The 16925-nt window shown below is 36.4% G+C and overlaps 1 protein-coding gene across 3 annotated transcripts in view; it reads left to right on the plus strand.

Annotated features, from left to right (window-relative positions):
• The window catches only part of SLC71A2 (solute carrier family 71 member 2), an 81417-nt gene that overhangs the window by 44088 nt on the left and 20404 nt on the right, over positions 1-16925 (plus strand). For all 3 annotated transcript variants that reach the window (XR_003431335.1, XR_003431334.1, XM_027099927.1), the window contains exon 3: positions 3355-3417. Coding sequence is in view for 1 of the 3 variants with exons in the window: in XM_027099927.1 (XP_026955728.1) it covers positions 3355-3417 (63 nt within the window). In the remaining 2 variants the exon portion in view is untranslated. The remainder of the gene's footprint in view (positions 1-3354; positions 3418-16925) is intronic.

Genomic DNA, 16925 nt, shown 5'->3' on the forward strand with positions numbered 1-16925 from the left:
TAGAATTGTTTTAGGGGAGGTCAGAGGTCTGGAGGGTGAGGACGAAGCAGGGGGCAGCAGAGGAGAAGAAGCATTGCTGCCCCTTTGACAGAATGAAGACAGCTCTGAAGTTATTGGTGTAGTGTTCACCAGCACTACCCCAACCCTATTGTTTCCCACTGGCAAAAACTGTGAAGAAATCCATGGGCAAAGGGGAGTTAGAAAAATATCTGTAAGCTCTCAGCCTTGGTCTGACAGAGTATAATAGGGAAAAAGTGGGGCTAAGACAATGGATAAATAACTGGCACACCCAGGATCAGAGAAACTTTATTTAAAATATACTGACTCTGGTGTTTTGCTATTGTACCATATTTCGGTGGTGCATATGACAAATTATTAAACAGTTCTAATATTGATTTGTATTCCTTTTTCTTTAAAGAAAATTTCTGTATCTCTGTATCCTGTGAAATTTGTTATTTAAGGAAGATTTTTCTGAAAACTTTGATGATTTTCTGCTTGAGATATTTGGTGTCCTTCATTTACTTTTCTGTTTTTTCAGTACAGGAAGTAGAGTTCAAATGCCACTAGCTTAGATGACACATTTTTTCTAAACCTTAAAAATTATGTGTTAGGAGATAGATTGGAAGTAATTTTTCTATGGATACATTTTAATTTCATTTTTTGAAGAACCTGTGGAGATAAACTGTCTAAAGTTAGAATACAGTTGCTCTATCCTGCCCCCCTTTTTTATAATTCATAGGACTTCAGGTGCATAGAATTAGATTAATCATAACTCTTTTTTCATGATACATAGATTTCATTGTTTCACTCATGGAATGAAACATTCATTCCCCCTTATTTTATGTTTTATCCTTCTTTGTTTTTAAAATTTATTTCTATAACATATTTTTTAAGGATGTTTGGAACACCTGTGAACCCATGCTTAACCCAACAACAATTTATTTCTATCTGTGTCCTCTTTGCCTACTCTTTCCCTGTCTCCCCCACAAAGACAACCACAGTTCTGAATTTATTTATTTATCATTTACTTGATTATTTTCTAGTTCTAGCTCACATTATTATATGTATACACACACAAAGATATATCTATGTTATTTAATTCTGATTATTTTTGAACTTCTAAAAAAGAGTATATAACATGTATAATGTTCTGTTGTCTTCTGGGGCTTCAAGCTTTTTTTTCTATTATGTACTTTTAACACAAGTTATTTTTCTGTTCTCCTGGTAGTGAACATTTGTTTCCAGTTGTTCCATTGTCTATACAGTGCTGCTATAAACATTCTTGTACATGTCCTGGCGTTCACATGCTTGATTTTCTTTGGTGGTTAAACACTGCTGGATCATAGGTATTCAAAAGTTCAGTTTAACCAGATTTTGCTAAATTGTTTTGCAAAGTGATTATACTAATTTAGATTTCTACCAGCAATGTATAAGAGATCCTGTGGTTCCAAATGCTGTGGTTCAGTTTCTGTCTAAAATTTGGTTTTAGAGTGGTATACTTTTTGCCTTTTAACTGGTGTATTAAGTCTACGTGAATTCAGTTACCTCATTATTTTGTTCTGTGTACCACAGTTCTCAGTTGTCATTTTATTCCTTTTTGCCTTCTTTTGCATTGAATAGTTAGGCTAATTTTTCTCCTATTATATTAGAAGTATTCTACTCTATTCCTGTCATTTTTGGTTACCATGGCATTACATGCAAACTTATCAAAGTCTAATAATATCTTTACTCTCATCTAGGATAATATTAGCATAAATGAGGTAAATGAATTTAACGCTTTATAGTCATTTACCTCATTTATGCTAATATTATTAAGTATTTTAATTCTGTATAATTGAAAATAAAACCTATAAGACCCATTATTTTGGTTTTGTAGCATCCCTGTTCATTTATATTTACCATTTTCTTTGCTCTTTATTCTGTTTTGCATCTTGAACCTTAATTACATCTGGATTATTTTCCTTCTCCTGGAAGTATATTTTTTATATTTTATTAATTGGGGTCTATAAGTTAGTAAACTCATTACTGTAAGTTAGTAACCTAGTTTTTGCTAGGTCAAAAATGTTATATTTGCCTTTGTCCTCAAAGGACATTTTAACTGGGTATAGAATTTTAGATTGGCATTTGTTTTGCTTTTCTCATTATATTGATGATAGAATAGCATGCTCCTTGTCTGGGTTCAGTTGTTACAATTATGAAACAGTCTAACTGTTGTTCTTTTGAAAGCAATCTGTATTTCTCTGGCTGTTTATAGGTATTTTTCTTTGGTTCTCTATAATTTTAATTGTGAATGTGGATTTCTTTTTATACTGCTTAAAAGTTGTTAGGCTGCTTTAATCTCTGCATTGATGTCTGTCATTGGTTCTAGTACATTCTCAGCCATTGGCTCCTGAAATATTGTCTCTGCCTCATTCTCATTACTGGACAAGTTTAATTGTCAGACTTTCTTACTGGACCCTCTGTGTTTCTTACTTTTTCTCTTATATTCTGTCTTTTTGTCTCTCTATGCTGCATTCTGGATGACTTCTTTTGACCAACTTTTCAGTTCAGTTATTCTCTTTAAGCTGTGTCTAATCTTGTTAAACATATCCATTGAGTTTCTAATTTAAAGTTAATGCATTTTTTCTCTTCTAGGATTTCTTTTTGTTCTTTTAATCTGCTACAAAGTTTCAAGTTCGTTTTATATATCTTGCAACAAAGTAATAAACATGCTAATTTTAAAGTCTGTTGAGTAATCCCAAAATGTGAGGTCTTTGAGAGTCTGTTTCTGTTTTGTAGTTTTGTTTGCTTGTTGCTGTTCATGATGTCTTATTTACTTTTGTATCTGATTACCTTTGATTATGTGCTTGTCATTATATTTGAAAAATACACATATGGTTGATTTGAAGCCGAGGTGATGACCTTTTCAGAAATGATTTTAGATATTTTTCTTCCTAGACATCTGGAGGTGCTACCAGTCTAGATCACTGTAATCCAAATTTAAAGGTTTGAGGTTTCCTGGACTTCGTAGGTGACATGAAGCTGGGCTGCAGGTTCATACCTGAGTTTGTATAGCTGCTTGTAGTACATACTTAAAATTGTAGGTGGTTGAGGGGGTAGCCAATTTAACAGTTTATTTTTGCTACAAATACTTTTGTAGCAAAAGCAGCTGAATGTTGGGCATAACCTTTTTAGGTTACTGCTTTATTTAGATTTCTGCCTCACTATCTTGTTACCTTTTCATAAGTCATTGTTACCTAAATTTTTTTCATTCCAGGGTTTATTTTGTTTACCTAGTCTGCCATTAACAGAGGCAGAAATCATTTCCTTTAATTTGCTTTTGAATTTTTCTTGATGTTTGTTTGCTTTTTGTAGGTTCTGCATGAAACATTTCCTCAACACACATTCCTCATGAATGGTCTCATTCAAGGTGTAAAGGTAAGAACAATTTCTGTGTGGTTCACAGTGAATCAAAGCCAAGAACCCTTAGTAGTTTAACTCTGGAAGTTTAAACGGAACATAGGGAAATGGTTACCATTAGTAAATTCTATAAATCAAAATTTTAGCTGGATTATCAAAGTCAAAATAAAATATAACCCAAATCCATAAGACACTGGTAAGAACAGTACTTTATTTTTATTAGCATGTACAGAGCAGTATATGAAGGGTATAATTATGTGAACTTTTTTGTTTGTTTGTTTGTTTTTGTTTTTGTTTTTGCGGTACGCGGGCCTCTCACTGCTGTGGCCTCTCCCGTTGTGGAGCACAGGCTCCGGACGCGCAGGCTCAGCAGCCATGGCTCACGGGCCCAGCTGCTCCATGGCATGTGGGATCTTCCCGGACCGGGGCACGAACCCGTGTCCCCTGCATCAGCAGGCGGACTCTCAACCACTGCGCCATCAGGGAAGCCCTATGTGAACTTTTAATTGCTGTATCAACAGAATAAAATGGGCAAGTATTAATATCTTCTTTTGAGATAGACTTTGAGATTGAAGAAGAGGAGCAATCAGGATTTAGTTGTATATATAGTCTTTCGGCAAGGCTGGTGTTCTAGCCATAACTTTCTGAGCTCTCAACTACTTGACTTAATTAGGCTTAATTCATTGTTTAAATTTAATGTGATATTTGTCAGAAAAGCTTATAAATAAGGGTTAAAATATGATGTTATGTTCCGGTCGCAATTTGTAGTAAAGTATATGGGTATAGCATGTAATTTGTCCTTTTCAACTTAAATAGTATCAACCTACTTAATTTTACTTTGTGCTGAACAGCACACTTAAAATTATACCCTAGTAATTTGCTGAATTCATAGCTTTGAGCAGCATTAATTGTCATTAATACTATTTATTCTCTGCCTATTTTCAAAAAGCATTTTGAGAATGCTTACAATAATCACATAAGTAAACCAGGGCAATTTAAACAAAGTAAAACAAGAACTTTTTAATACTCATTGAGCGGAGGAATATTATCAAGAATCTGATGTGTGTTCATTTAAGCACCAGTTTGTGAGCAGTTTTTAACTACATGATAAAAAGAAAAACTAAATAAATGAGAGAGGGCATTGATTAAAAATACAACATAAGCTTATCCTTACAGTAGATTCTTGTGGAAGTTACCATGAATCTTTTTCTTTTGTCTTGTGAAGCTAATAAAATGTGTTTTAGTCTGGTTCTGCTAAATAAAACCAGTTAGGTCTGCACCCTAAAGTCAAGTGGCATGCTTATTACACTTTCACTTAGAGACATCCACAATATTATTCTAAAAAACCATAGAACAAAAAGTATTTGATTCAAGGGTGTGGACAAGAATTTATTTAACCTTCAATGACTATTGAACTTCAATTTATTGAACTTAAGTAAGGAGTTATATACTTTAATAATTGGCTATTGTTTCTGGGGTGGGGATATAATAAGAGAACCCAACAGCAAAGCACAGCTCTATTAAGATATCCTAATATGGATATGCGCACAGTGGCATGAATATGGCTTTGGATTGCTTTAACATTAAATCTCTGTCTACATCTTATTAACTGTTACCTTAGTCATATAATTTAATCTCCCCTTCATTATGAAGTAATGAGAAAAACAAAAAAAACCTCTAGTAGGGTGATTATGAGGATTAAATGAGCTAGTAGATGTAAAGCTATTAGCATAGTACATTCATTCATGTGCTAAATACTCAGTAAATTTTGCAAAGAAGAGTACATAAAAAGCAAAAACTATTAGAAGGAAATCTTGGTGACCATTTTTCTTACGAGTTTGGGGAAAGATTTTCTTTTTTTAGAAAAAGAATTCATAAAGGAAAAAATTGAGTCATTTACATCAATATTTTAACTTTAGTAAGTCAAAGCCACCATCATCAAACTGAAAATACAAATGACAAAATGTTATTGGTAATAGAAGGAGGAATACATAAAAGCACTCACAAAGTAAAACCGTAGGAAAATGACTGATGTCCCAGAAGGGCAAAGAAGGGTGTAACTTGGCAGTTTACAAAAGATGTCAGTGTGAAAATAAGTTTATCACTAATAAGCAGTAAGTCCCAAATTAAATGAGATAATATTTTTACATACTGGAAGAAATTTTAAACTGATAAGAACTACTTCAGTTTGTGGTAAATTGGGTCCCCGTGCACTGTTGATGACAGGATAAATATAGCTCTTCTGTAAGGCAGTATTTTAAGAGTTAAAAATATTCACATATTTTAACAAAGTAATTCCATTTCTAGAAAGTTGTTCTTATCAAATAGAGTTATTCAGAGGTTCGGGTAAAGGGCTATTTGTAATAGTAAACATAGAAACTTTTTAAATGCCTTAAAATTAAAAGAATAAATATGTTGTGGGGGCTTCCCTGGTGGTGCAGTGGTTGAGAGTCCGCCTGCCGATGCAGGGGACACGGGTTTGTGCCCCAGTCCGGGAAGATCCCACATGCCGCAGAGCGGCTGGGCCCATGATCCATGGCTGCTGAGCCTGCGCGTCCGGAGCCTGTGCTCCGCAATGGGAGAGGCCACAACAGTGAGAGGCCCACGTACCGCAAAAACAAAAACAAAAAAAAAGTTGTGGTATAGCCATATAATGTAATACAGGCATATAAAGAACATGTTTTTGAAGAACACCATGTAATGTGTGAAACAAAAAGGATATACAACTATACAGTATGGTTTCAAGTGTGTTTTGACCAAAATAAATGTAAATAAGCAGGGGGAAAAAATGATTTCAAACCTGAAATTTGAAAGTATGTGGATTTATGGATGATTTTTAATTTTCTTCTTTATGTATTTTGTTTATCTTTGTAGATTTTCTACAGTTAACTTTTACTTTTTAAGTTTACTGTCATAATGCATGGAAGAGAAGGTTTAGATTTGGGGTGAGCATCAATTAAGGATGCAAGAGTAACCAGTTCTGTTTTGTGAATTCTCCAGTTTTAGTTTTGGAGTTGTTTGTTTGTTTTTGTTTTTGGTTATTGCAGCAGCTTTATTGAGATATAATTCACCTATCATGCAAGTCACTCACTTAAAATGTACATTCAGTGGTTTTTTAATATATTCACAAAGTTGTGCAGCCATCAGCACACAATTTTAGAACATTTTCATTGCCCCTGAAAGAAATCCTGTACTGATTAGTAGTCATTTCTCATTTCCCCCTAACCTCTTCAGTGTTAAGCAAGCACAAATCTACCTTCTGTCTCTATAGATTTGTCTCTTCTGAACATTTCATGTAAATAGAGTCATACAGTATGTTCTTTTGTGACTGGCTTCCCTCACTTATAATGTTTTCAAGGTTCACCTGTGTTGTAGCACATAGTAGTACTTCATTCTTTTTATGGCCAAATAATATTTTACTGTATGGATATACCACAGTTTATCCATTTATCAGTTGATAGACATTTGGGGTTGTTTCTAGTTTTTTGTTTGTTTTTGCGGTATGCGGGCCTCTCACTGCTGTGGCCTCTCCCGTTGCGGAGCACAGGCTCCGGACGCGCAGGCTCAGCGGCCATGGCTTACGGGCCCAGCCACTCCGTGGCATGTGGGATCTTCCCAGACCGGGGCACGAACCTGTGTCCCCTGCATCGGCAGGCGGACTCTCAACCACTGCGCCACCAGGGAAGTCCTGTTTCTAGTTTTTGATTATTGTGACTAATGCTGCTGTGAACATTTGTGTACAGGTTTTCATGTGGACATATGTTTTCACTTCATCCTAGGTACATGCTTAGGAGTAGAAATGCTGGGTTATATGGTAACTTGAGTTTTTTTTAAATTATGTTTTTAAATTAACTTCTTTCTTAACCCTGTTTCTGGCAAGTAATATATGTTCCTCATCTCCTAGACTTCTGACAGATGGGTGGCTGAAGCCATGGACAACAATTTCTTTTATCTCTACACTTACTCCCTTGGTGGTATCGTCAGACTTACTCACTTTCAACTCTCAAATAAATATCTTCCTCGACCTTGGGCCAGAACTTCAGACTTGTCTATCCAGTTGCCTAATTGACATCTCTATTTCCTTGCCTAATAAGTATCTCAAAGTTAACAGCTCCAAAACTAAGATCCTGGTCTTCCCCTCCAGCCTGACCAACCCACAAGTCTTCCTCATATCAGTTACTGGTCATGCCATTCTTGCTCACGCCAAAATTCCTGGAATCAGTCTTCTTTCTCTTCCATATCCCAAACCCAATCCATCAGCAAGTTCTGTGATTCTACCTTCAAAATAGAACTATAATCAAAACAGTACCTGGTCTCCTTTCAGTAGAGATCATGATAAAATATAAGCCAGTTTGTGGCACTCTTCTTAATCAACCCCACCCACAGCCTGTTTTCTCCTTTGGTGTCATCCCTGTTCTTTCCTCCACTTCCTGCTGACCTTGCGCAGCCACAGCTTCCTCAGCCAGTGCTTGCCTGAGGGCTTTGCAGGTACTGTTTTTTCTGCTTGCTTTTCCCAGATTTTGGCAGGCTTCACTCCTTAACCCCTCAGCTCTTCACCCAGATGTCATTTTTCAGTGAAGCCTTCAATGACTACCATCTTGAATAATGTGTCCAGTTCTCATCACTCCCAATCCCCCTTCTTTGCTTTTTCTTCAAAGCATTATCTTACCTCTGACATGCTGTATATTTTGCTTTATCTTATCTTGTTATTATGTGTTCTCATCACCCCTCCTCTTTTAGACTGGAAGTTTCTTAAAGACATGAATTTTTGTCCACTTTGCTCATTGCTGTCCCCAGCACCTAGAACAGTTCTTGGCACATGGTAGGCACTAAGTAAATACTGTTGAAATAACATTTCTTTCCAGTCTTTTTCTATGCATTTTTATATAGTCAAGATCCAGCTTACTCAGAGACTTTAACTGTGTATCTTTTTTTTCTTGTATCAGCGGTAACTAATTATATCATAGTAATTTCCCCATAACATTAAAACTACATAAAATACAGGCAGCCCCCTCTTGCATGTTCCAATATGCACAAATTTCAGTTACCACAGTTCGGTTATATAACATGAGTCTCCCAATTCAGCACGATGCAGAATTCCGTTACCTGGTGTATTAACTGAGAAGCTGCATGAAATACAAACTGCTGCTAACTCCTCAGTCCACAAAACACTACATAAATAACAGATGCACATCATAACCAGTCACGCATTTCAAAGTGTTGGTGACCAGTCACTGTGCATCTTAGTTCATGCACGTACAGCAAAACATGCCATTGTGTTGCCTCCTTGATCCAGTGAGAAACCCACATGACAGTTTACAAAAATGGATCATTGAAAGAAGGAATTGGCCAACAAGGATGAGAATGCAATAAAGAAATAAATAATGATAATGCTGGAAGTGGGATTCATATAGAACCTCAGAGGAATTATAGAAGAACCAGCTGGTTGGAGAGACTCTAGATGTGTAGCCAAAGGAACTTAGTGAAGATAAATTTATCAGCATAAATGAGGAAAATGGTTGTGATGAAAAGGATAAAGATGTCCCAGAGGAAGTGATGCCAGCAAAAAGCTTGGACTTATATACACTACCAAACGTAAAATAGCTAGCTAGTGGGAAGCAGCCACATAGCACAGGGAGATCAGCTTGGTGATTTGTGACCACCTGGAGGGGTGGGATAGGGAGGGTGGGAGGGAGGGAGACGCGGGAGGGAAGAGATATGGGGCCATATGTATATGTATAACTGATTCACTTTGTTATAAAGCAGAAGCTAACACACTGTTGTAAAGCAATTATACTCCAATAAAGATGTTTAAAAAAATAAAAGAGCTCTCAGAGATGATATTGCATGACACTGAAAGCACAAAGGATAAATGTTGGAAGCTGATCCAAACTTAAAAAGGCGTGTGACAGTTTTCCAAAGCAAAGAAGATACTGTGCATCATACATTATATGCCTTACAAAGAAGACAAGCACTGTTCAAATGACTCTTGATAAGTTTTTTACAAAGAAATAAAACACTTTAATTCTTTAAATTACAGTGTACTAAATACATACTATTGATAGTTTTACTATTTTTTTCATTTCACTAAATATGTATAACTGATAGTAAAAGTTTTCAGTGTTCTGACAAAAATTTCTAAATGTCGTAGAATAAATCAGTTTTTCCCATTGATTAAAATCACTTTACATGGTTTCAGCTTGCACATTTTTTTTCAGTCCTGTACTACCATGCAAAGCAAAAACTGCCTGTATTTGAAGTGGTTATACGTATACTATTCTATTGTATGAATATGCTATAATTTATCCATTTCCTTGTATAAGTGGTTTCTAATTTCAAACTACTGAAGATAATTCTGTAACAAATTATTTTTTATTTTTATTTTTTTGCGGTATGCGGGCCTCTCACTGTTGTAGCCTCTCCCGTTGTGGAGCACAGGCTCTGGACACGCAGACTCTGCGGCCATGGCTCACGGGCCCAGCTGCTCCGCGGCATGTGGGATCTTCCCGGACCGGGGCACGAACCCGTGTCCCCTGCATCGGCAGGCGGACTCTCAACCACTGCGCCACCAGGGAAGCCCCTGTAACAAATTTTTTTAAATAAATCTTTACATTTTTTATTGTTTCCCAAAAAATTAGAGTTGTAAAGGTATAACTAGTGAGTAGAAAAGTTTGGGCATTTTAAAAGATCTTGAATATACAGTACCACATTATCTCCTAGAGCAGTTGTGCCATTTCACACGTCCATCAACAGTGTGTGTATCTGTTTCACCATGCTCTAATACAAGTATTACTTTTCAGATCTTCACTAATCTGATAAGCTTGAAAATGATGTCTCAATGTAATTTTATTTCTTTAATTTCAAGTGAGGTTGGGTATTTTTACATTATTTGCTGGCTACTTTTATGAAGTGCCTTCAAGTTCTTTGTTTATTGTTTATTTTTCTAATGAGGATTGTTCAGTTCTTTATTTTTAAATGATGTACTTCATTTTATGATAATCCCCTCATTTTAATGATTATTAGTTTAAGTACCTGTTCATCTTAACAATTATAAAGGGAAAAACTCACACTTGATCCCTCTTCTCAGATTTTGAAAGTCCTATTCTCCAAACATTTTTCAATAGTTTTTATTTTTATGGAATTGAAACATATGGTAGACATTGTTATGTGACTAGCAATAAGAAGTTTTGTTAGCGTTCTCCAGAGAAATAAGACCAATAGAATATATATAAAGAGGGTTATTTTAAGGAATTGGCTCACATGATTGTGAGGCTGGCAAGTCTGATATATGTACGGCAGGTTGGCAGGCTGGAAACTCAAGCAGGAGTTAATGCTACAGTCCTGAGGCAGAATTCTTTCTTCTACTGGAAACCTCAGATTTTGCTCTTAAGCCCTTCAGCTGATTAAACAAGACTTTCATATTATTGAGGGTAATACCCTTTACTTTAAAGCCAACTGACTGTAGATGTTAGACCACATCTACAAAATACTGTCACAGCAACACCCACACTAGTATTTGATTAAATAACTCGGTACTATAGCCTAGCCAAACTGACACATAAAATTAACCACTAAAGTATTATAGTTTTGGCTACACTTCATTGGAAGTATAACCAGACTGAGATGCTGTGGTTTGACTTAGTAGATGAAGTCTAGGTATTACTGCTGGTTAACATGAGCAGATAGAGTGACTGTAATCATTTTTTCATGAAGACCAGCTGGTCTGATTGCCCAATGTCTACCTTGAAACTTCTTGAAGCTTCCTTCTTTAGCATGTTTTATATTTAATACAAAACTAGATATCTTCATCAGTGTCCCAAACTAAAACTAAGTGGGCCAGATGCCCAGGGTTGATTTACACCTGGATCAATTGATATGAAGAAGATGCCTCTGTAGCATGCAGCTTTAATCTTGTCTAGCTTTGACTTCACAGCAAGGGGTGGGAAAGGCAAAAAAGTAGAAGACCCAGCAGTCCATCCCAGGGCTTGGCCACAGAAGTTCACATGCATTGCTTCTTAGTCTAGACTTGATGGTCAAGTCTGATCAAGGAGATGGCCATGTAGATCTACCAGGACATTCATCCGGGGACATTTAATATGTCAAGAGTTTCTCTAATCCTGGGAATTGCTGCTGAGCTGTCTCATCCTGCTATTTAATGAATTAAATTATGAAGCAGCGCATAGCATAAGCACACAGAGAAACTGTTGGCTGATGTTTCTAAGAATTAAAAATAAAAAACAAGATACCTTTAAAGTCCTCTTATAGCTACTCTTTAGGATTACTAAGTACCGAAGTGCTTTGCACACACACAGTAATTCTTGCTTTCTTAATTTGGACAGGAACTTGTCCTTTTAATATCCTTTTAATTATCTGTAAATAAAATTGTTAAAACAACCTACTTGAGAGAGATGACTTCATAAATTTTAAATAGTTTTTTATAACAAGCTGCTAATTTATCCATTTATTAAAACATGTTTAAGAGAATTTACAAGTAGATAAGTCTAGTACTTTATATGCTTCAGGATAGAGCCACTAAAATGTCAGTAAAAAAAAAAAGTGTAATAATTGGTTTGAATTATGGACTTATGGGTTAGTCTCAGGTCCTAGAGCCACCTCACACCTGAGCTGAATCCCTCTTCTACTGCTTATGAGCCGTGAGCCTTAGGCTACTTACCCTAATAGTACCCATCTCAGAAGGTAAGACATTTGTGTGAAAGGCATAGAACAGTTTGGCATATAGGAATGCTAGCTGTTATTCTTTCTTGTAATCAATTTGAAGTAATGGCCCTACTACTTCTAAGATTAAGGGAAAGCCTGTGACAGTCTGTTTCTTTATATTTTAATTAAATTTAATTGCACTTTCATATGCTTTTCTTTCTGCTTTCAGTGGATCTTCCCTACATCCATCCCCTTTTCTCCCCTTATCAAAAGAAAACACTCCAGCCCTCTTGCCCATATTGTTCTTTCCTTAAAGTCTCAGGATTACCAGCTGTTCTTAGACCTTCATGCTTCACAAATTCCCTTTCCCGGACTTCAGTTGAACTAAAGTCATTTTGTGGATCATATTTCTCATTTGCCCTGTTAAACTGATTGTTATGCACCCTGGGAAGGGAAGCTGTGTACTGTACAGGGTCTTACTGGGTCCTAGGTCTGAAAGGTGACCCCTGTTTTAGTACAGTTATTTTATGTGAAAGGATTTGCATTTGTCAGTTATGTAAATAAAAACCACAATTCCATTAGTGTGAAATTTTCTCTTTGATGTCCTTTTAAGAAGTGAAAGAAATAAAAGTCATTATTAGTAAAATACTGCATGAAAAATCAAAGTGAATGAATATAATTTTGGGGTAAACTATGTCTATATGTTGCAGGTTCCTTGCGGCTTATAAAGGATACTTATAAAAGGATACTTGTTATAAGATGCGAACTTTTTCATGGAAAAATGAAAATTTTCAGAAATAGTTAAATAACTGTAATTTATTCTTCATTGGTGGTACCATTGCCCCCTCAAACTCAGTTGTAAAGTTAATTAAAATATTTGAAGGAAAAAAAATTTTAGTTTTAAAACTTGTTAAGGGTTTTGACCTAATTATTTTAGTCAAATGTTTGCCAACTGCATATGTTAAGGAAAACTTACGCTTAAAACTTTTATGATGGCTATATAAAGTATAAAATTCATGTGCTTTTGCTTCAGATGAGTTGTATTTGCTATTCTTTGTATGCTCTAAAAAGTTTATTGGATAATTGTATTTAATTGAACAATAAGCTTTAATTGCTGTTTTGTCAAATTAGAGCCTGTAAGGCCATGTCAGAATTACTGGCCAATTAATTATGCCACCTTAAAAACCTGTTGGACTGGGAAGCTAATTTACAAAAGTAACTGTTGGTTAATTTTGCCATCCACACCTAGGCTCCTACACACCATGTTTTATCCAGTATTCGTTGGGCCATGATAGCATGGCTTAGTACATTCAGTCCTCATTTTTCCCGGATTTCATATTTGCAGATCTGCCTACTCGCTAAATTTATTTGTAACCCCCAAATCAATACGGTGCTTCCATGTTCATTTATGTATGGCATAAGGAGGGAATTTGAGTTGCCCAACTGCGAGTTTCCAGCTGAGGTTGAACAAGGGGACATTCTCTCTTCTTGTTTCAGGTCTCATACTATAAACATGTTCTTTTTGCAGTCCATGTAATGCCATATATTTTGCATTTTTGTTCCTTTTGTTGACAATTTCTCTGTTTAAAATGGCCCCAAGTGTAGTGCCAAAGTGTTGTCAAGTATTTCTAAATGCAAGAGGACCTTGATGTACCTTATGGAGAAAATACTGTGTTAGATAAGCCTCATTCAGACATGAGTCATAGGGCTGTCAGCTGAAACTTCATTGTTAATAAATCAACAATATACATATTAAATAAGGCATCTTTAAACAGAAACACACATTAATCAATGTTATGTATTGATCAGTTAATGAAACTATGTGACCAGAGGCTTGCAAGAACCCAACCTTGTGTTTCCTCTATCAACAATGGTTCCATGTTCTCTAATTCTGTGAATAATGAGAATCAACTGTATTTGTGTTAAAGGCTAGGGCCTTGATGTCAGTCTCGTTTTAATTTTTAAACATTTTGTTCTCATTTGCAAATTATGCTCTGCATCTTTAGGACTGATGAAGTACTTGCCTAATCAAGGTACAGATATCCTTCTTAATCTACTGTTGTAATAATGTGGTCTGATAGGATCTAGGGCTAGATTGGGTAGTGAAGAAATAACTCTGGGACAGAAAAAAGTCTTTGATTTTTAAGAAATACAAGTTTTCCAAAGAGGCAAGTATTTATTAGATTGAATTTTAGCATCTTAATAAAAATGTAGGTTCTCCCAGAGGGTATTTTCAACATCTGTTGTCACTGAGAATTTTATTTAAATAATAATTATTTAATGAATAGATTAAATTACAACTTAAATCCAGAATCTAGATAGCAGTATCTTTTATCTGTAAAAACTACATTATTTTAAATAAAACTTCAGTGCTTGGCCTTCTCATATCCTTTGTTTTAATGGCATGCATTCTATAGCTTAAAGCATTGTATGAAATCTAAAATCAGAACTGTCCAAAAAGTTTTCCAGGGTTCTTTGTGTTTAGAGTTTTTATTACTGTTTTTGTGGTGGTTGTTACTTCAACTGCCTTGTCCTCTTAAATTTCTTTACGTATTTTTCTTGACCAGTTCTATACTGAACTGGTATTTGATATGCCAAGAACTCAGGCATTTGATATTTTTAAATTTTATTTATTTATTTATTTATTTATTTATTTATTTATGGCTGTGTTAGGTCTTCGTTTCTGTGCGAGGGCTTTCTCTAGTTGCGGCAAATGGGAGCCACTCTTCATCGCAGTGCACGGGCCTCTGACTCTCGTGGCCTCTCTTGTTGCGGAACGCAGGCTCCAGACGCGCAGGCTCAGTAATTTTGGCTCACGGGCCTAGTTGCTCCGCGGCATGTGGGATCTTCCCAGACCAGGGCTCGAACCCGTGTCCCCTGCATTGGCAGGCAGATTCTCAACCACTGCGCCACCAGGGAAGCCCTGATATTTTTAGAGAATTTTAAAGCAACGTAAAAGATTTTCGTTTCTAAAATTTATGAAACTGATAGTTGCAAGTCGTGAATTTAAGCCCTGCTTCTGCAGTCGTTTAGCTCTTAGTTAAAAAGGAGATCATTTAACTGTCTTGATGCAAGAACAGACCAAATGCCCTGGAAATCCACTGTGGCTTATAAATTACAAGGTTTGATGCCTGGGTAGGGTTAATATTTTATTTCAGAGGAGCCAAAATGCTTTTCTCCTCAACTTGCCTGCCCTCCATTGAGTCTTCTCTCACCTCCCCTTACATCAGTTTACTGGTGACTGATAAGGGATTAGAATCCTATTCTTCTTCTCAGCCATGTGACCTTGGAAACTACTGTGAGTTGATTTGCTCTTAAAAGTTCTATTCAGTTTACCAAACCTCTTTGAAAGCCCTTATTACCAGACCCTGTGATAGGCATCAAGGGTACAGAGAAGGAAAGAAACCATTCCTCTGACCTTAATCTCAATTTCTAATCCAATAGAGAAGATAGACAAATAACAAGTAATTGTAATAGAGTGTTACAGTTATAATAGAAGCAATATGTACCAGGTTGGGGGGGAGGGTTGTTTGTTTTGCACCCCTCAAAAGCCAGTGTGATTAATTCTGTTTGAGTAGCTAAGAAAATAGAGGAAGAGGTGCTTCTTGCTCGGAGTTGAGAAGAATGACTAGTAGTTTACCAGGTCCAAGTGTGGGAAGCATACAGGCACAACAAGGGCCTTTGCAATGCCTTTTGGCACAAAGGAACACAATATTGTATATGTTCAGAAAACTAAGAAGTATTGTATATAGACAAAACATAGAGGATGTGTGTTAGGTGATAGATGTTGGAGTGTTCTACCTGTATGCTATGCTGAGGAATTTTTTTAATGTATTATGAAATTCAAATACACAAAAGGAGAGAATAATGTAATAAACGCCCATGTACTTATCACCTAGTTTCTATTTGTAGTATTTAAAAGCAAAGTTCAGACACTCATTATTTCACCTATTAAATACCTGCTAAAGAATTTCAACTCTGCACAGTGGAGAGTTTTAAACAAAGGATCAAAGAACGGAAGTCTGCAGCTCATCAAGGTTCTCTTGGGGGTATGTGGAGGACAGATTGGAGGGAACTAGGACCAGGGGCGGGAAGCAGTTAGAAAGCAGTTTTATTTAAATCCAGGCAAGAAATGCTGAACAGTGTCACACAGCAGGGGATGGATAAAGAGAAATCATTACAAGAGAATGGTCTGAAAAATCGCCTTGGGGAGTGGAGGGATGATGGGAAAGCTTTGGACAGCTTCTTAGCAAAGATGGGAAGTGTGGGTGTTTGGTCAGGTTTATAGGGAACAGTGTGCATGTTAAATGTCGAAATAGGGAAGTCCATTTGGCTGTAGGCACAGAGCTCAGAAGAGATATTGCAAAGCTGTTCATAATGTAGGTGGTGGTGGCCATGTGTGCAGGCAGAGCATGTAAAGGGAGGATGATAGCACCAACAGGGTCTGAGAGGCAAGCCTGTGGCCACCTCAAAGGGCCCTGATTTCAAAAAGGAAATAGATACGGAAGTGGCCAGCCAGCAGAGTGACTGGCAAATTGTGAGGAAGTGGTAAATGTGAGTTTCTTCCTTTGCTTATGTGTGGTGTTCTTGCTTCCCCTTAGCCTCAACTCTTTTTTCAAATCTTATGCAACTTGCATTATCTCTGTCCTAAGTTCACCAGGCAAATGGAACTTTAAATTTGATGCCAAGAAAATTTGCTTTTCTTATGGACATTTAGTATATGCATACTTATCCTGCTATCCCTATTAGTTTATCCCTTTGAGAGCAGAAGGTGTGTATTCGAGTGTCTTCACTTCGGTTAATTCAGAGCTTTGCACGTGATAGATATGGTATACATATTTATTAAAATGAATTAAGTGTCTGGCTTC

Source organism: Aethalodelphis obliquidens, unplaced genomic scaffold (assembly GCF_003676395.1).
Source record: "Aethalodelphis obliquidens isolate GAN/ISIS:26980383/991018 unplaced genomic scaffold, ASM367639v1 scaffold150, whole genome shotgun sequence".
In the NCBI taxonomy this organism is placed as follows: Eukaryota; Metazoa; Chordata; class Mammalia; order Artiodactyla; family Delphinidae; genus Aethalodelphis; species Aethalodelphis obliquidens.